This window comes from Perognathus longimembris, chromosome 3 (genome assembly GCF_023159225.1).
Source record: "Perognathus longimembris pacificus isolate PPM17 chromosome 3, ASM2315922v1, whole genome shotgun sequence".
Lineage (NCBI taxonomy): Eukaryota > Metazoa > Chordata > Mammalia > Rodentia > Heteromyidae > Perognathus > Perognathus longimembris.
The window spans coordinates 77,088,074-77,103,919 of record NC_063163.1 but is presented as its reverse complement, the minus strand read 5'-3'; the positions used below and the strand labels follow the sequence as shown (position 1 = coordinate 77,103,919).

Below are 15,846 nucleotides of genomic sequence, written 5' to 3'. Positions count from 1 at the left end.
CTCTTATCTCCAATTAAACACCAAAATCAGAAGTAGAGCTGTGACTCACATGGTATAGCAATAGCCTTGAGCAAAATAAGCTCAGTGAGAGCACCCAGGCTCTCTCTAAGTTCAAGTCCCAGGACCAGCAGACAAGAAGACCCACTTCTGTGTATCAAGGACACTAATAAGAAGTAGATAATTCCTGTGTAAAAGAAGATGTTACAAATCATATATATGATAAGCATCTAGTGTCTAGGACTTATATGTTGACATATAATTCGACATATTAAAAGAAAAGCCAGGTGCTGGTGGTGCATGTTTGTAATCCTTAGGAGGCTGAGACCTGAGGATCACCATTTGAATCCAGCCAGGGCAGTAAAGTCTATGAGACTTTTATTGCTAATTAACCACAAAAAGCTGGAAGTGGAGCTGTGGCTCAAGTGGCAGAGCACTAGCCTTGAGCACAAAAACTCAGGGACAGTGCTCAGAGTCTGGTTCAAGCCCCAGGACTGGCACAAAAATTAAAAAATAAAAAGAAGAAACAGAAACAATCTGAGGATTGTGGTTCAAAACCAGCCTGGGCAGGAAATTCTGTGAGACTCTGATCTTCAGTTAACCACCAGAAAAGCAGAAGTGCTGCTGTGGTGCTGAGGAATCGAACCCACGGTTTCATGTTTACAAGGCAAGCACCCTACCACTAGGCCACATTCCCAGCCTATACTGAGTTTTCTGTGAGGATTAGGTGTAAAGAAAGCATTTACTGGGCTGGGAATATGGCCTAGTGGCAAGAGTGCTCGCCTCGTATACAGGAGGTCCTGGGTTCGATTCCCCAGCACCACATATACAGAAAATGTCCAGAAGTGGCGCTGTGGCTCAAGTGGCAGAATGCTGGCCTTGAGCAAAAAGAAGCCAGGGACGGTGCTCAGTCCCTGAGTCCAAAGCCCAGGACTGGCCAAAAAAAAAAAAAAAAAAAGAAAGCATTTACTATGTAGCACATAGTAAACAGCCCATTAAAATTTAGCTGTTACTAATATTTCAAGTTTATGGGATTTTCTTTCCCTTCAAAGTTAACTAAACAGTGGAAATGCCAACTTCAGAAAGGATTCTTACTGACAGGGAAACACATCAGTGAGTTCCTCTGTTCTGCCTGGAATTGTGTGTGTCTGTAGGGTGAGACCAGGAAAGGCCCGGGCATGGTGGCCTGGGTGGGTGGCCTGACTGCTTGGGCCCTGAAGAGCTTGGGAACACTCCCCCTGTACCCCTTGTGCCTGGCAGTTCGCTGGAATGGAGTCGGGCTATGCGTGCTTTTGCGGGAACAATGCTGACTACTGGAAGCATGGGGAGGCCACCAGCACCGAGTGCAACAGTGTCTGCTTCGGGGATCACACCCAGCCATGTGGTGGAGATGGCAGGATCATCCTCTTTGACAGTGAGTATGCCCTGTGCCCACCCACCTCTGCCTGCCTCCTCGCACTGAGCCATTCTCTCACCCGCCAGCACTCACCAAGCACCCCAGCTGTGCACAGGTGGACAGAGCCCTGGAGGACAGAGGTGTAACCTGGCTTGCCTCGAGGTGCTAAGGGCATGTTGTGCAGCATGGTGGCCTTGTGTGAGCTGCAGACAGCTCAGAAAGTTAACCTTTCCAATTTTACAAGGACACTGACAGAGCTGTGTGATTTCAGCCTGCTTCATGGGTATAGGCTTTGGGATTTCCTCTTTCCTGTGCATCTTAGACTCCAGCAAGTGCTTCAAGTTGTTTTTCCAGCCTCACACGGAGCTCACCCTAAGTTACCCCTTCTCTAAGCTGCTGCTTGTGTGAAATGCCAGCTGGAGGCAGAGCCAGAGTATTTCCCTCTGAGCACCTGGTCCTTTGTTGTAATCCTCTACCCCTACTCAAGTGGTCATGAGACTTCAGGGTGGAGCCTCAGCACCAGTGCAAGACCAGGCTTTAAAATGGTAGAAAGGAGCTGGTGTTAGTAGCTCATGCCTGTGAGCCTAGCTACTCAGGAGGCTGAGATCTAAGGATCTCAGTTCAAAGCCAACTCAGGCAGGAGACTATCTCCAGTTAACCATCAAAAAGCCAGAAGTGGAGCTGTGGTTCAAGTGGTAGAGTGCTAACCTTGAGGAAAAAAAGCTAAGAGACAGTGTCCAAGACCTGAGTTCAAAAAACCCTAGTACTAGAACACACACACACACACACACACACACACACACACACACACACACAGAGAGAGAGAGAGAGAGAGAGAGAGAGAGAGATATTTCATTCATTCATTCATTCATTCATTTATTTTTCGGTCAGTCATGAGGCTTGAACTCAGGGCCTGGGTGCTGTCCTGAGCTTTTGTGCTCAAGGCTAGAGCTCTTTGGGCCACAGAACCACTCCTAGTTTTCTAGTGGTGATAAGAGTCTCCTAGACTTTCCTGCCCTGTCCAGCTTTGAACTATGAACCTCATATCTTAGCCTCCTAAGTAGCTAGGATTACAGGCTAGAGCCATCAGCACCTGGCTATCTTTTTTTGTGTTTTGTTTTGTTTTGTTTTTTGTTTTGCCAGTCCTGGGGCCTGAGCACTATCCCTGGCTCCTTTTTGCTCAAGGCTAGCACTCTATTACTTCAGCCATAACACCACTTCTGGCCTTTTCTGTTAATGCGGTGATGAGGAGTTGAACCCAGGGCTTCATGAATTCGAGGCAAGCACTCTGTCTTGAAGCCACATTTTTTTTTTTTTTTTTTGCCAGTCCTGGGCCTTGGACTCAGGGCCTGAGCACTGTCCCTGGCTTCTTCCCGCTCAAGGCTAGCACTCCGCCACTTGAGCCACAGCGCCGCTTCTGGCCGTTTTCTGTATATGTGGTGCTGGGGAATCGAACCTAGGGCCTCGTGTATCCGAGGCAGGCACTCTTGCCACTAGGCTATATCCCCAGCCCTTGAAGCCACATTTTTAGCCCCTGGCTATAGTTTTTATTCTTGACAATCTTTTATTCATCGGCATTCATTGAGCATTACCTATATGGCAAACTGTATTTTGTTTAGTGTAGTGTCTTTATTAGTGGTGTCAAGTGAAAGGGAAAGAGGAAGGGGGAATACAAGCAATCATGCTATTCAGTATACACTATGTGGAAAATGAACTATGTAACTGGTGGGCAGGGACAGGAGAAAACTAGGGGTGACACTGGCCAAAAAAGAACTGTACTCATTACCTTACGTATGAAATGTTAACTCCTATGTGTAACACTGTACTACTAATAATAAAGTTATGTTTACAAAAAAACAAAATAACAAAAACAGGAGAAGCTGAGGGACAGTGCCCAGACCCTGAATTCAGGCCTCAGGAAGGGCTACCACTTTAGTACCTTGGGTGCTAAAAACACACATAGAAAGTGCTCATCTTCACACAAACATGAACTAAACGAATTAATTGTGACAAAAATAATTGTACTTTCTGAGTGCTTGCTATGTACTAGACTTGATGTCAAGTATTTCTTCATTTTTAACTCCTCAGGGACTACAGTTATACATATATTGGGTGATTAAATCTTGTTTGCTCCCTTTTAACAGTTTCTGTATCTCTGTTAAAATTTCAGTAACTTCTAATAGATACTTAACTGTATTCATAATGTAGCCTCATGTCAAAGGGTCTAACATCTAAGTCACCTGAGAGATTGTTCTTGCTCTTGTTCTTGCTCTCTCACTCTCTTCCCCTCTTTGGGTATGGGTGGGGGTACTGGGCGTTGAAGTCAGGGTCTTGCACTCTTGCTTAGTTTTTTCTTCACTTAAGGCTTTCTGTCTATCAATTCAACTATAAGACCACTTCCAGCTTTTTGCTGGTTAATTGAAGATGAGTTGGATTTGTCTGCCTGGCTGGCTTCAAACCAAACTCTTCAGAGCAGAGCTCAGCCTCCTGAGTTGCAAGGATTACGAGTCTGGCTGTTTGTTGTTGTTTTGTGCTGGTCCTGGGGCCTGAACTCAGGGTCTGAAACTGTCACTCAGCTTCTTCTCTTTTTGTTATTTTGTAAATATAATTTTATTATTAGTGGTAAGGTCTTACACATAGGAGTTACCATTTCATATGTCAGGTAATGAGTACATTTCTTTTTTGGCCAATGTCACCCCTAGTTTTCTCCTCTCCCTGCCCACCAGTTACATAGTTCATTTTCCATATAGTGGATACTGAATAGCATGATTGCTCGTACTCCCCCTTCCTCTCTCCCTTTCTGTACCTCTCCTTTGCCCCTCTTAAAAAAAAACAACTCAAAAGCCAAAACAACCTTTTGCTCAAGGCTAGTGCTCTACTGCTTGAAGCACAGCTTCACTTCCAACTTTTTTTTTGTAGTTTATTGTAGATAAGAGTCTCATGTCCTTTTCCTAATTGGACTGGCATCAAACTGCAATCCTCAGATCTTAGCCTCCTGAGTAGCTAGGATTACAAGTGTAAGCACAGCCATTTTCTCTCTTGACAGTGAATCTCTTCCCCCTCTTGCGTGTGTGTGTGTGTGTGTGTGTGTGTGTGTGTGTGTGTGTGTGTGCGTGCTATCATTTTCTATTGAAGAGAGCATGGTGGGTGCTAAGGTCACCAGTGGGCACATTTGACTCCTGCCAGGTGCTCCAGCCGAGGTGGAGCTAGGTCTGGATGTCATATTTGTCATTGTCTTGGTGCAGGTCAGGCTTTGGATTCTGCTGGTTGTGGGCAGTGCAGGGCAGAGAAGCCCAGTGGGTCTCCATGTTCCTGATCCACCCTCAGCTTTGGGCCTCAGGAGGGCACTCCCCCTTGTCCCGCTTTTCTGCCCTTAGTCTGGAGGTCAGGGTTTCTGACTGCCCGTTTCTGTTCTCAAGCTTAGGCAGGACAGGATACCAGGAAGTAGGGTGAGGGCTTTCAGCCTTCCCACACCACACATTGTCCAAGGTGGATCTTAGGAAAGAAAGCTTCCTCTGCCCCCCACCCACCATGAGTATTCAAGGCAAAGGGGCCATGGCCATTTACTTGTACTCTTCTCCCAGAAGCAGGGCATTGTTGCCTGCTTATCTCTCCCCCAGAGGCAAAGGGGATTCATAGCTACCCTCTAATGGCCTGCTCCAGGAGCAGAGAGGCGCTTGCTGTCCTCCCTCTGCAATGGAGAGGTTTTTGTTCCTTCCAGAGGAAAGCCCAGGAAGGGGTAGTGCATAAGTGGCAGCCTATCACTCCTGCACACCTCTGCCACTGAGGGCCTCTGGCCTGTCCCCTGTCCCCAGTCACTCCTGGCAGCACTCAGCCTGCAGCAGCTTGCAGAACATGCAAACACCATGTGTCTAGCCTCCTGTGATCCTCAAGCTGAGAGGCAAGTCCACACTCAGCCCCCAGGCCAGTGGAGAATTGATGTGCTCTCTGCTCACATGTCCAGTGCTGGCTACCACTTCCTCCCACACAGTCACAGCTGAAACCCTTTTTGCAGCCTGGCCCTCCTTGGAGGGGCTTCTTCCTGTCTAGAATTGAGCCTTTTCTCATTAATAAGATGAAAAAGCATTTTTGTTTTTCTGTGCTGGAAACCAAATGGAAAGCCTTGACATGCTGGGCGAGAGTTGTATCACTGAGCTGCACTCTCAGGCCAGAGTTTCTGAAGTGGGATCTCAGACACATAGTACTCCCGCTTCCAAGTGCTAAGATTACAGGAATGCATCATCATGCTTGGCAATTAGTATACTTTTTGGTTGCTTTCAATGTCCTCAAGGGAAGCACGAGTCTTTTAAAAACTGCTTTTTTTTTTTTAAAGGAGGGTTGATATTGGGGTTTGAACTTGAAGCTTTATGCTTACTAGGGAGGTGGTCTACCACTTGAGCCATACCCCTTACTTTTTTTCCTTTAGTTATTTTTTCAGGTAGGATCTTGTGTTTTCCCTGGACAAGCCTTGGCTCTGATCCTTCTTCTTTGCTACTCCCATAATTGAGGTGACAGCCATGTCCAGCTTTATGCTGAGATGGGAACTCACTGACTTTTTGCTCCCAAGAGTTGGCTTCCTCAACCACAATCCTCTGGTCTTCATCTCCCACATAGCTGGGATTACCAACTCACATAGTGGGCACCAACTCACTCAACCTTGAAGCTTGCTTCTTAAATCCCAGCACCATACTGTCTCCTAAAGCCTTCCCAAGATCTTGTTTACACTTTACCATGGAAACTAGAGAGAGGTTGTGTCCTTTTCTGAGAGCCTGACAACCGTGAGAGTCCAGAAAAATCCAACATGTCTGGTGCACTGGTGACAGTCTATATTCCCGCTGTGCAAAAAATCCTTTCTTTCTTTCAGTTCTGGGATCAAACTCAGAGCCTTGTGCATGCTCGGCAAGCACTGCATTACTGAGCTATGTCCCGAGACTGGAAATTTCATAGTTTACCACTTGAAAAATGAGAGTGGGGTGTGAGCTTTGTGCCTGTAAGTTACAGGGTTGCCCTCACCTCTTAAGTTATGGGGTTGCCTGCAGCTGCAAAGGCCTCCTTCTTTACAACCTCTCTCATCAAGTGCCCTCTTGCCAGCCTCCAACCACTTTGTCTCATCTGTCCTTGATCTGTCACTGGATACTGGAGCAGGTGGTGGAAATTGAGACGTGATAGCCTGAGAGGGAGAAAGTGTGGCTCTGAGAGTCACTTGGCCCTGCCAGTCCCCAGTCCAGACTCTCTGACTCCAGCCTGGCCCCAAGCTAGGCTATACCACTGTGCTGTGTGCTAATTCTTAAATCTCTTGGGCAAAACCAAAAAGGTCTCCAGTAAGAGTTCAAGTGATTCATGTTGTGATTTGATCCTGAAACCCCAGAAGGTTTGGTTTTTTAGCTTAAAGACAATACCCAAAATGAGATCCCATTCCCTAAGGAGAGTTTTGTTTGCATGGGTGTTGGCGAGTGAGCCCTGGGGGCTGGCCTGAAAGTCAGCACCACGTCTTCTGTCTTCTGCAGCTCTTGTTGGCGCCTGCGGTGGGAACTACTCAGCCATGACTTCAGTGGTCTACTCCCCTGACTTTCCTGACACATACGCCATGGGGCGGGTCTGCTACTGGACCATTCGGGTGCCCGGAGCCTCCCACATCCACTTCAACTTCACCTTATTTGACATCAGGGACTCAGCGGACATGGTGGAGCTGCTAGACGGCTACACCCACCGAGTCCTGGTCCGGTTCAATGGGAGGAACCGCCCACCTCTGTCCTTTAAGGTCTCTCTGGATTTTGTCATCTTATATTTCTTCTCTGATCGCATCAATCAGGCCCAGGGCTTTGCTGTCTTATACCAAGGTAAGACACACGTTCATCTCACTGGGGGCCCCTGTAGAGCTTGGGCCCCTCTCTCGCTAGGGTGACTTGGGTGGAGTGGGACAGCAGCCACTGACCCAACTCTAGATTGTCCCAATGCTGAGGCTTACCCCCTACCTCCCATTGCACAATTTGCTTATGTTTTGATTCTGCTATTTTAATAGTTCTGACAATCGTTTTTGTAGGAGGGCTAAAACGATAACTGAAAGAAAGCTGAGATCCGGAGAACTAGATGTCTCTCAAGACCTTATTTAATTGATCCTTCTGCCACTGAACACCCCAACTGGTCCTGAGGACTTCCTCAAACCCTCCTGGAGTGCAGGCCAAAGTGCTGCCTCCCTGGTGTGAACACAGCCGTGTTTTGTCATCCTCCAAGAAAGCACATGTGTGGAGACTCATCTTTTCCTGGATCGCACAACACAAAAAGAGTTCGGGTGGCCTGTGCTAAGGAGATGGGCAGGAGGGCCTCCCCTGTAGGTAGGACAGTCCTGAAGAACAGGAGAGGGAGGGCCTTCCAGGTAGAGGAAGATTAGGGAGCCAGAGAGCATGCCCAGGTGTCTGCCTCCTGCAAGGTCAGGGCCAGAGCTGATCAGTTCTGCTGTGGAGTCAGCAGGACTGGTGGAAGATGGCAGGCAGAGTTGAATCAGAGAGCAAGGCTTCATCTTTGTAACCTGTGTGCCTTCTCCTCTCTATCATCCCTTTCCATCTTCCAGCCATCAAGGAAGAGCCGCTGCAGGAGAGGCCCACTGTCAACCAGACCCTGGCTGAGGTGATCACAGAGCAGGCCAACCTCAGCATCAGCGCTGCCCACTCCAAGGTCCTTTACGTCCTCACCACCAGCCCCAGCCACCCGCCACAGACCGTCCCAGGTAGCCACTCCTGGGTGCCCACTGTAGGGGCCAGCAGACAGAGTGAGAGATGAATTTAGAGTGTTCTTCCTTCAGAGGCAGCTTGGGGTCTGGTTGCTGCAGTCCCTAGTTTGTCCTAGCTTTGAGGGAAATGTTCTTGCTAGCTGAGTTCCTAAATCCCTAGGAAAAAGTGTTTATCTCCAAGACCCAGCCTGTGAGTCTATTGTGCTCTGTCATTAATCAGCTAAGCCAGTGTCCTTATTTATTTATCTATTTATCTATCTATCTATCTATCTATCTATCTATCTATCTATCTATCTATCTATCTATTTATTTATTGCCAGTCCTGGGCCTTGGACTCAGGGCCTGAGCACTGTCCCTGGCTTCTTTTTGCTCAAGGCTAGCACTCTACCTATTAAGCCACAGTGCCACTTCTGGCCTTTTCTATATATGTGGTGCTGGGGAATCAAACCCAGGGCTTCATGTGTACGAGGCAAGCACTCTTGCCACTAGGCCATATTCCCAAGCCAGTGTCTTTATCATAAAAAGTAGATCACTTTTTATTGTCTTTCTAGAGCCCAGTTATAGCTCCTTATGGTAGTGACATTTGGAAACACTTCCTTTGTGCACTCAAAAGATGGAGGTGGGGTGGAATAGAGGTGGAACTTTGGCTCAGTGTGGTAGGTGTGCTTAGCATGGATGAGGCCCTGGGTTTAATCCACAACATCAGAAAGCCCCAAACACCAAAGATAGGTAAGTGCTCCAGTGGTGCCAAGCACTGAGCCTGAAGGGGGCACTGAGTCTCATGATGAACCAGACACCCTCGCCCCTGTTGGGGAACAGGGAAGAAGAAAAGTGAAGCACAGTGAAAAGGCTGGTGGCAAGGGGCACTGTGGTGGAACATCCTGCAGGAAAGGGCTGGAGAGTGCGCTTCCTCAGTCCCTGCTCTTCTGCTATGAAAGTGGCTCCTCTGTGAGCTGAAGGAACTGGAGAAGACCCATCAGCCATGATTTGGTCATCACGTTGGTCCCCTGCACAGAGGACCCACCATAGAAGGCTGGCCGGAAAGACCCCCCCCCCCGACCCCCCCCCCCGGCTGTTTCCTCTGCACCTCAAGTGGTTACACTGTTTTCTCCATTGAGAAAACTGAGGCTTAAGGGCTATGCGTAACTCATCAGTGGTGACAGAGTGGTTCCAGCAGCAGATGCCCCCCTTTGACTCTGAGTCCAGTGTGCTTTGGATCATACCAAAAGAGGGTTCTAGACCAAGAGGAGGGACTTAGAGAGCTCCACGCCCATCCCAGCTCCACGCTCAGCCCAGCTGCTCCCAGTGCTCCTGCTCCTGTCCCCCATATTTGCTGCCTGCCTCTCACCTGCAGAAGCACCAGAGGCAGCCCTGCATGCCAACCCGGCAGACAGCATGGAACATGAAACACACACAGGTGTGGTGAACTCTGTCTTTTGCGCTTGCAGGATGGACAGTGTATGGCCTGGCAACCCTCCTCATCCTCACAGTCACTGCCATTGTTGCAAAGATTCTGCTGCATGTCACATTCAAGTGAGTATCTGGGAACTGCCAGGCACCAGGAAGGGGCTAGGGCAAGATTCCTTCCCTCCTCCAAGTCAGTTGTCTGAGGACAGTTGTAGTATCAGGACGTGACTGCAAAGCCCAGGCCAAGGCCACCAAGGGGTAGAGTGGGAAATGGGCAGCTGGACAACTCTCACACAGGTTCAAGGGATCATGTTTGTTCCTCAGCCAAGGGATGCATTGCAGTCCTGGCACAAAAAGCAGCAACTTCTAGGTTTTTTGTTTGTGCTGGCCTGGTATAGAGATTTTTACACAAGACTAAGGATTCTTAGACAGTACCACAAATGCTTCCTGGTGCCTCCTAGAAACTGGGAAGCAGGCTTAGGATGAGAATTCTAACTTTTTTCTTTCTTTTTTGCCAGTCCTGGGCTTGGACTCAGGGCCTGAGCACTGTCCCTGGCTTCTTTTTGCTCAAGGCTAGCACTCTGCCACTTGAGCCACAGTGCCACTTCTGGCCGTTTTCTATATATGTGGTGCTGGGGAATCAAACCCAGGGCTTCATGTATACAAGGCAAGCACTCTTACCACTAGGCCATATTCCCAGCCCCTCTAACATTTTATTAACTGTTGTCTAATAAATTTTTCCAGTCCTAGGGTTTGAATTCAGGGTCTGGGTACTGTCTCTGAGCCTCTTTGTACCCAAGGCTAGCACTCCACCACTTGAGCCACAGTGCCACTTACGGCTTTTTCTCTGAGTAGTTTATTGGAGATAAGAGTTTCACACACTTTCCTGCCTGGGCTGGCTTCGAACCACAGTCCTGAGATGTCAGCCTCCTGAGTAGCTAGGATTATAGGTATGAGCTACCAGTGCCCGGTTTCTAATTTTTAAACAAACTTTTCTGAAAGTCTGACACAAGATAGGTACTTGTAATTCTAACTACTCAGGAAGCTGTGGTGGAGAGATTGTGAGTTTAAGGCCAGAAAGATGATGTCTGAGAAACAGAAAAAGGAAGAAGCTTTATCCTTCAATTTTGATTAATTGGGGGTGGGGGTAGAAGATTCCTTTATTCTGCTCCCTGAGTTTGATAGTACTCCCTTCCAGGAAGGGAGCAGTTGTTCAGGTGACAGCTGCTCCTGTGCTTACAGAGCAGAGTAAAGTCCAGTCAAATCTCCCTTCTCCTCACCCTATTTGTCCTCCACCTCAGACTTTGAACATGAACTATGGGCTCTTCCATTGTCCTAAGAAGGCCACCTTTGGTCACACTGTATAATGTTACTTAACTCTATTCTGGAATTGCCTGGGATCCTTCAGTAGAAATAATGTCATTATTACCATTTGCCAAGCTCACACTCATGCCTTATACACACACACACACACACACACACCACGTGCGCTCATGCACATATATAGTCATCTCTTGGCATCTGTGATGGATTGGTTTCTGGACATTTGTTGATAGCAATATCCTCAGATGATCAAGTCCCTTATATAAAATGGGATAGTAGCTGGGCACCAGTGGCTCATGCCTGTAATCTTAGCTACTCAGGAGGCTGAGTTCTAAGGCTCACAGTTCAAAGCCAGCCTGGGCAGGAAAGTCTGTGAGACTCTTTTATCTCTGATTAAGCACCAGAAAACCAGAAGTAGCATTGTGGTTCAAAGTGGTAAGTGGTAGAGTCCTAGCCTTGAGCAAAAGAGCTCATGGATAGCACCCAGGCCCCGGATTCAAGCTCCAGGACAGGCAGAGAGAGAGAGAGAGAGAGAGAGAGAGAGAGAGAGAGAGAGAGAGAGAGAGAGAGAGAGAGAGAGAGAGGAATTTGAGAAGTCATAGTCTTTCCAAGTCTTTCCAAATTTGAACAATTGTGCCAGCTCAAAAGTTTCTTGTGGGCGCTGGGGATATAGCCTAGTGGCAAGAGTGCCTGCCTCGGATACACGAGGCCCTAGGTTCGATTCCCCAGCACCACATATACAGAAAAAACGGCCAGAAGTGGCGCTGTGGCTCAAGTGGCAGAGTGCTAGCCTTGAGCGGGAAGAAGCCAGGGACAGTGCTCAGGCCCTGAGTCCAAGGCCCAGGACTGGCAAAAAAAAAAAAAAAAAAAAAAAAAAAAAAAGAAAAGAAAAAGAAATAAAAGTTTCTTGTGATTCTAAGAAGGATCTAGCTTGCTGCACTGCCTTGATTCTCACAGGCACAATAGTCCATTAGCTCCTCAGGACCCTCCCAGGAGCTCACCCCACTGGACATCCTGTTTCATAGGCACTAGTGCCCCATGACATGGTAGGCTGTAGCCATGCACCAGTAGCTTATGCCTGTAATCCTAGCTACTTTGGAGGCTGAGATCTGAGTATTGTGGTTTAAAGCCCAGAAGTGGCACTGTGGCTCAAAGTGGTAGAGTGCTCGTAAGTGAAGAAGCTCAGGGACAGTGTCCAGGCCTTGAGTTCAAGCCCCACAACAGAAAAAAAAAAGAGATGGTAGGTTGTTTTGCTTTGGGCCCTTTGATCTGATGTACTTGAACATTATTCTGTTTGGCAGGTCCCATCGTGTTCCTGAGTCAGGGGACCTCAGGGACAGCCACCAACCGACGACTTCAGCAGAAATCTGGAGCATCTTTTATAAGCCTTCCACTTCCATTTCCATCTTTAAGAAAAAGCTCAAGAGTCAGAGTCAACAAGATGATTGGAATCCCCTTGTGAGTGACTAGAACCCCACTGTGCCCAGGACGCTCTGAGCTGAAGGCCACTGGGGTTGATCCTCCCCTGTGTTCCTCCTGGCACTGAGAAGGAGCCTCATGCTGCACAAGGGTGGAGCCCAGAGGCCTCCTGCTTCAGCAGCTGCATTTAGGAGAAAGACTCAAGGCCCCTAGCCCTTTCTGTCTCTGGTCTAGCAGTGGGGTTATTGGGACAATGGAGCTGAGACAGGAGAGGTGTCTGTGGCTGGCACTGGGCTCAGGTCATTCATGATGACTGTTGGGTGGTGGGTAGGTTTAGTGTGTGTTTTTCTTGCTTCTTCTCTGCTTTGTCCACATGCAGATCAGTTTTACCCTGGTCTTTACAGTTTGGAACAGGACAGACTGGAAGCATTCTCAGGATCTCTAGAGGCTGGCCTGCTCGCCTGCATGTGCTAGCTGGGGCCTTGCTCTCTGGATGCTGCCCAGCCTGGGTGCACCCAGGTAGAAGGTCCATGTGCTTCCTGCTAGAGGCTTCTTTCCAAAGCTCAGTGGCCTGCAGAGTGAGCTAGAGGAAGGCAGATGGATTCAGGCAGTGGCCCAGGAAGCTTTTGTAACTGCCTGTGAACTGGGTTTATCTGGCTTGGCCCCAGCAGCTGGTGGTCCTGTGGAACCTGAGCCAGGCTGCCCTCCTGTGTCCGGTCAGCCGACTCTCAGTTCAGAACAGGGAGTATAAAGACTTCAGTGCCGCCTTTGGGCAGCGTGTACCGGCCAGGCTGTGGGGCCTCTGTGCCCACGTAAAATCCATCTTGAAAGCTGGGGACCAGGTAGGAATGGGGGGAGGGGGGGAAGGAAAGGCTCCCTGCCCCACACCACCTTGCCCTCAGGCAGGAGTGAATGGAAGTTGGCGTGAAGACTGGGAGGTGTTGGGAACTAGAGACCCTCTAAGGCTAGCCAGAAGATTGAGCACTTCTACTGCCATGGCCACGGCAGGGAGCATTAAGTACCATCTCTAACTTAGAGGTTCTACCATCAGAGGGCTTTGTTAACAGCATCTAGGGAGGGCAGCCCAGGCCCTGCTGCAGCTTGTGCCCCTGGCCCTTTGGACTTCCTCCTTAAGTCATCCCCCACACCTCCCTTAAGTGCCTAAGCCACTGCCCTTTCTGGGGTCCTGGCTGCTCCCAAGAGGATGAAAGGTTGTGTGGGGCCAGCTAGGAAGTGCCTTCAGAGAAACATCGGGAGGTCACAAGAGTCCAGGAGAGGTGACCATTCACAGAGAAGAGAAGAGACAGTGTGTCTATAGGTGGCCCACGGCCTGCAGAGGGCATTGATCTAGAGGCTGGTCACCCTGGAACAACTGTCCATGGGACTCTGGGTCTGAGGACAGGCCTGTTATACAAGGACCACTGAAAATGGACTGGCACCTGCATCATGCCTTCCCAGCTCTCCATGGCTTTGAGGAGTCTCCTCTGCAGGGCGAGTGTCTGGTGTGTGTCGTTCGTTACAGAAGGCTTGTTCTGTGAGCAGACTCCATGCAGCCCAGAGAGTATGGGATCTGGTCGTGGAAGGGCTCGCTGCCCACAGGCCCATTGCCCTCCCCTGGGCCTCCCCACCATCTTATCTCAGAGCCAGAGAGGTCAAGCCCCAGCAGGGAACTGCAGCTGACCAGCCCTTTCTCAGAGCCCTAGAAAGGCAGGGGTGCCCTGGTGCTTGTCCTGCTGCTGTAGGGTCAGCTCCCCAAACAGGGAATCCCAAACCCACCTCAAGACAGCATAGGGGATGAGGCCATAAATTGTCTGGGCCAAATTCTGTCAATGCATGGCCATGGGCTTTATTAGGACTTGCCAGCAGCAGCCCACAGAGCCCCTGTGGCTGGTGGACACCTGAGAGATGGAGCATGCTGGTGAAGGAGAAGGAGCCAGAGGAGGGTGTAAGTGACTCAGAAGGAGCCCGGGGAAAGCTAGTGCTGGCCGAAGTCTGGCTGGGGGACAGTCACCCAGCCTCTAGTGGCGACTCACGGTGGCCTCCGCCTCCTGCCTGAGCCAGCAGGTGGGTGGCACAGGGAGCCTATGTACTGCCCAATTGTCCTGCACTGGGCAAAGCAGAGGAAGAGCAGGAATATGCCATGCCTCCCCCACACCTCTCAGGACAAAGCAGGGGCCAGGTGATCCCATTGCTCTTCCCCACCAATGTGGGCTCTAGCTCCAGACTCCAACCCAGCCGGAAGCCCCATGACCAGAGCCCTGGCCCAGCCCTGCCCTAAGCCAAAGTCAGCACTCCCAGGATCCTGCTCTGGGCACTGGCCTGACACCCACAGGCCATCCCTGGCCCCCCAGGGCCATACCCACTGAATCTTTACAAGCACTTAGAAGTGGATGGCCTCCAGGACCCAGCCTCCCTGCCTGCTGGGGCCAGGCCAGGCCTCCCTCACTCCGTGGTCCTGGCACCTGACACCTGCTTGGGTTTTCCACTCTTGGCTCAGCTTGATATTTTGATGTCTGCTTTTGTTACTACCTTGGGAATTTTTAAAAAAACCTTTTGATGTTTTCCTGATGTCTTTGTTTACCTTCCTCACTGTTCTACCTCCGGGCCAGGTCTCTCAGCTTAGCTGCCCTGGCAGGAGGTGTGTGTGTGTCACCTTGCAGCTGTGTCTGGGCTGCCTCAGGAGGTCAGGGCTCCAGAGTCCAGACTGCAGACCCCAGGGCGGGGCCTACACACTCACCCGGCAGAAGCAGGCATGGGAGGTAGTCAGGCAAATGTCCCCTTTGGGACAAGTGTCCTTAGGTCACAAGCTGGAGGTCCCTTCTTTGTCTGTGTGGGAAGCTGCTATCCCTGGGGTCTGCATGGCACCAAGACCTTCCCACACCCAAACTGACCTTCCAGCTGGGATTTCGACTTTGGATGAAAAGGCTTTATTTGTAAATATGCTCTTAATATGCAACTTTGAGAATAAAATAGAAACATCATGTATTTTAAAGTATAAAATGAAGTGTGACGCACTATATACAATTTAATATATATTTTTAGCATCTTGTTATTTAAGTAAAAGGAATGTAATGGTACTTAACTTTTACAAAAGAGAGAAAAATGTTATTTTGCCATCTGGAGAAAATAAATATTCTCATTGTTGTAGAAACAGCAGGGGGCCCGGGCTGTATTTCTGTGGCAGCTCCCAGGGACCTTGGCATGCGGCCAGGTATGGAATGATGGGATCTGGTGAGCCCAAGGCCAGCCTGGCCTTGCCTTGCCTTGCCCACGGGTATGGGCTGAAAGCCTGAGACGGCAAAGTCAGCACTTCTCCAGGAGAGGGCGCCATGCTTGCCTTAGTCCCCACCTGTATCTGTATCTGAGAAGGGATGAAACTAGGTGAGAAACTGAGTCTCTGTGCTTATGTAATTACTCCAGTCCCTCCTTCCTCTCTTCACTCTTCTTCCTTCCTTTTCTTTCCTTCTTTCCTTCCTTTTCTTCTTTTTTTTTTTTTGTCAGTCATGGGGCTTGAACTCAGGGCTTGAACACTGTCCCTAAGCTTCTTTTGAACAAGCTAGTGTTCTACCACTTG

The 15,846-nt window shown here is 49.4% G+C and overlaps 1 protein-coding gene across 2 annotated transcripts in view; it reads left to right on the top strand.

The window, feature by feature from the left end:
• The window catches only part of Kremen1 (kringle containing transmembrane protein 1), an 85,012-nt gene extending 69,586 nt beyond the window's left edge, over positions 1–15,426 (top strand). The window contains exons 5-10 of one of the 2 annotated variants that reach the window (XM_048342712.1): positions 1,258–1,411; positions 6,901–7,112; positions 7,206–7,233; positions 7,965–8,120; positions 9,572–9,656; positions 12,155–15,426. In XM_048342712.1, the coding sequence (XP_048198669.1) occupies positions 1,258–1,411; positions 6,901–7,112; positions 7,206–7,233; positions 7,965–8,120; positions 9,572–9,656; positions 12,155–12,323 (804 nt within the window). In that variant the 3' untranslated portion in view covers positions 12,324–15,426. Of the gene's footprint in view, positions 1–1,257; positions 1,412–6,900; positions 7,234–7,964; positions 8,121–9,571; positions 9,657–12,154 lie in introns of both variants that reach the window. The other variant, XM_048342711.1, reaches the window with a different exon arrangement.
• The last annotated feature ends 420 nt before the right edge of the window (positions 15,427–15,846 follow it).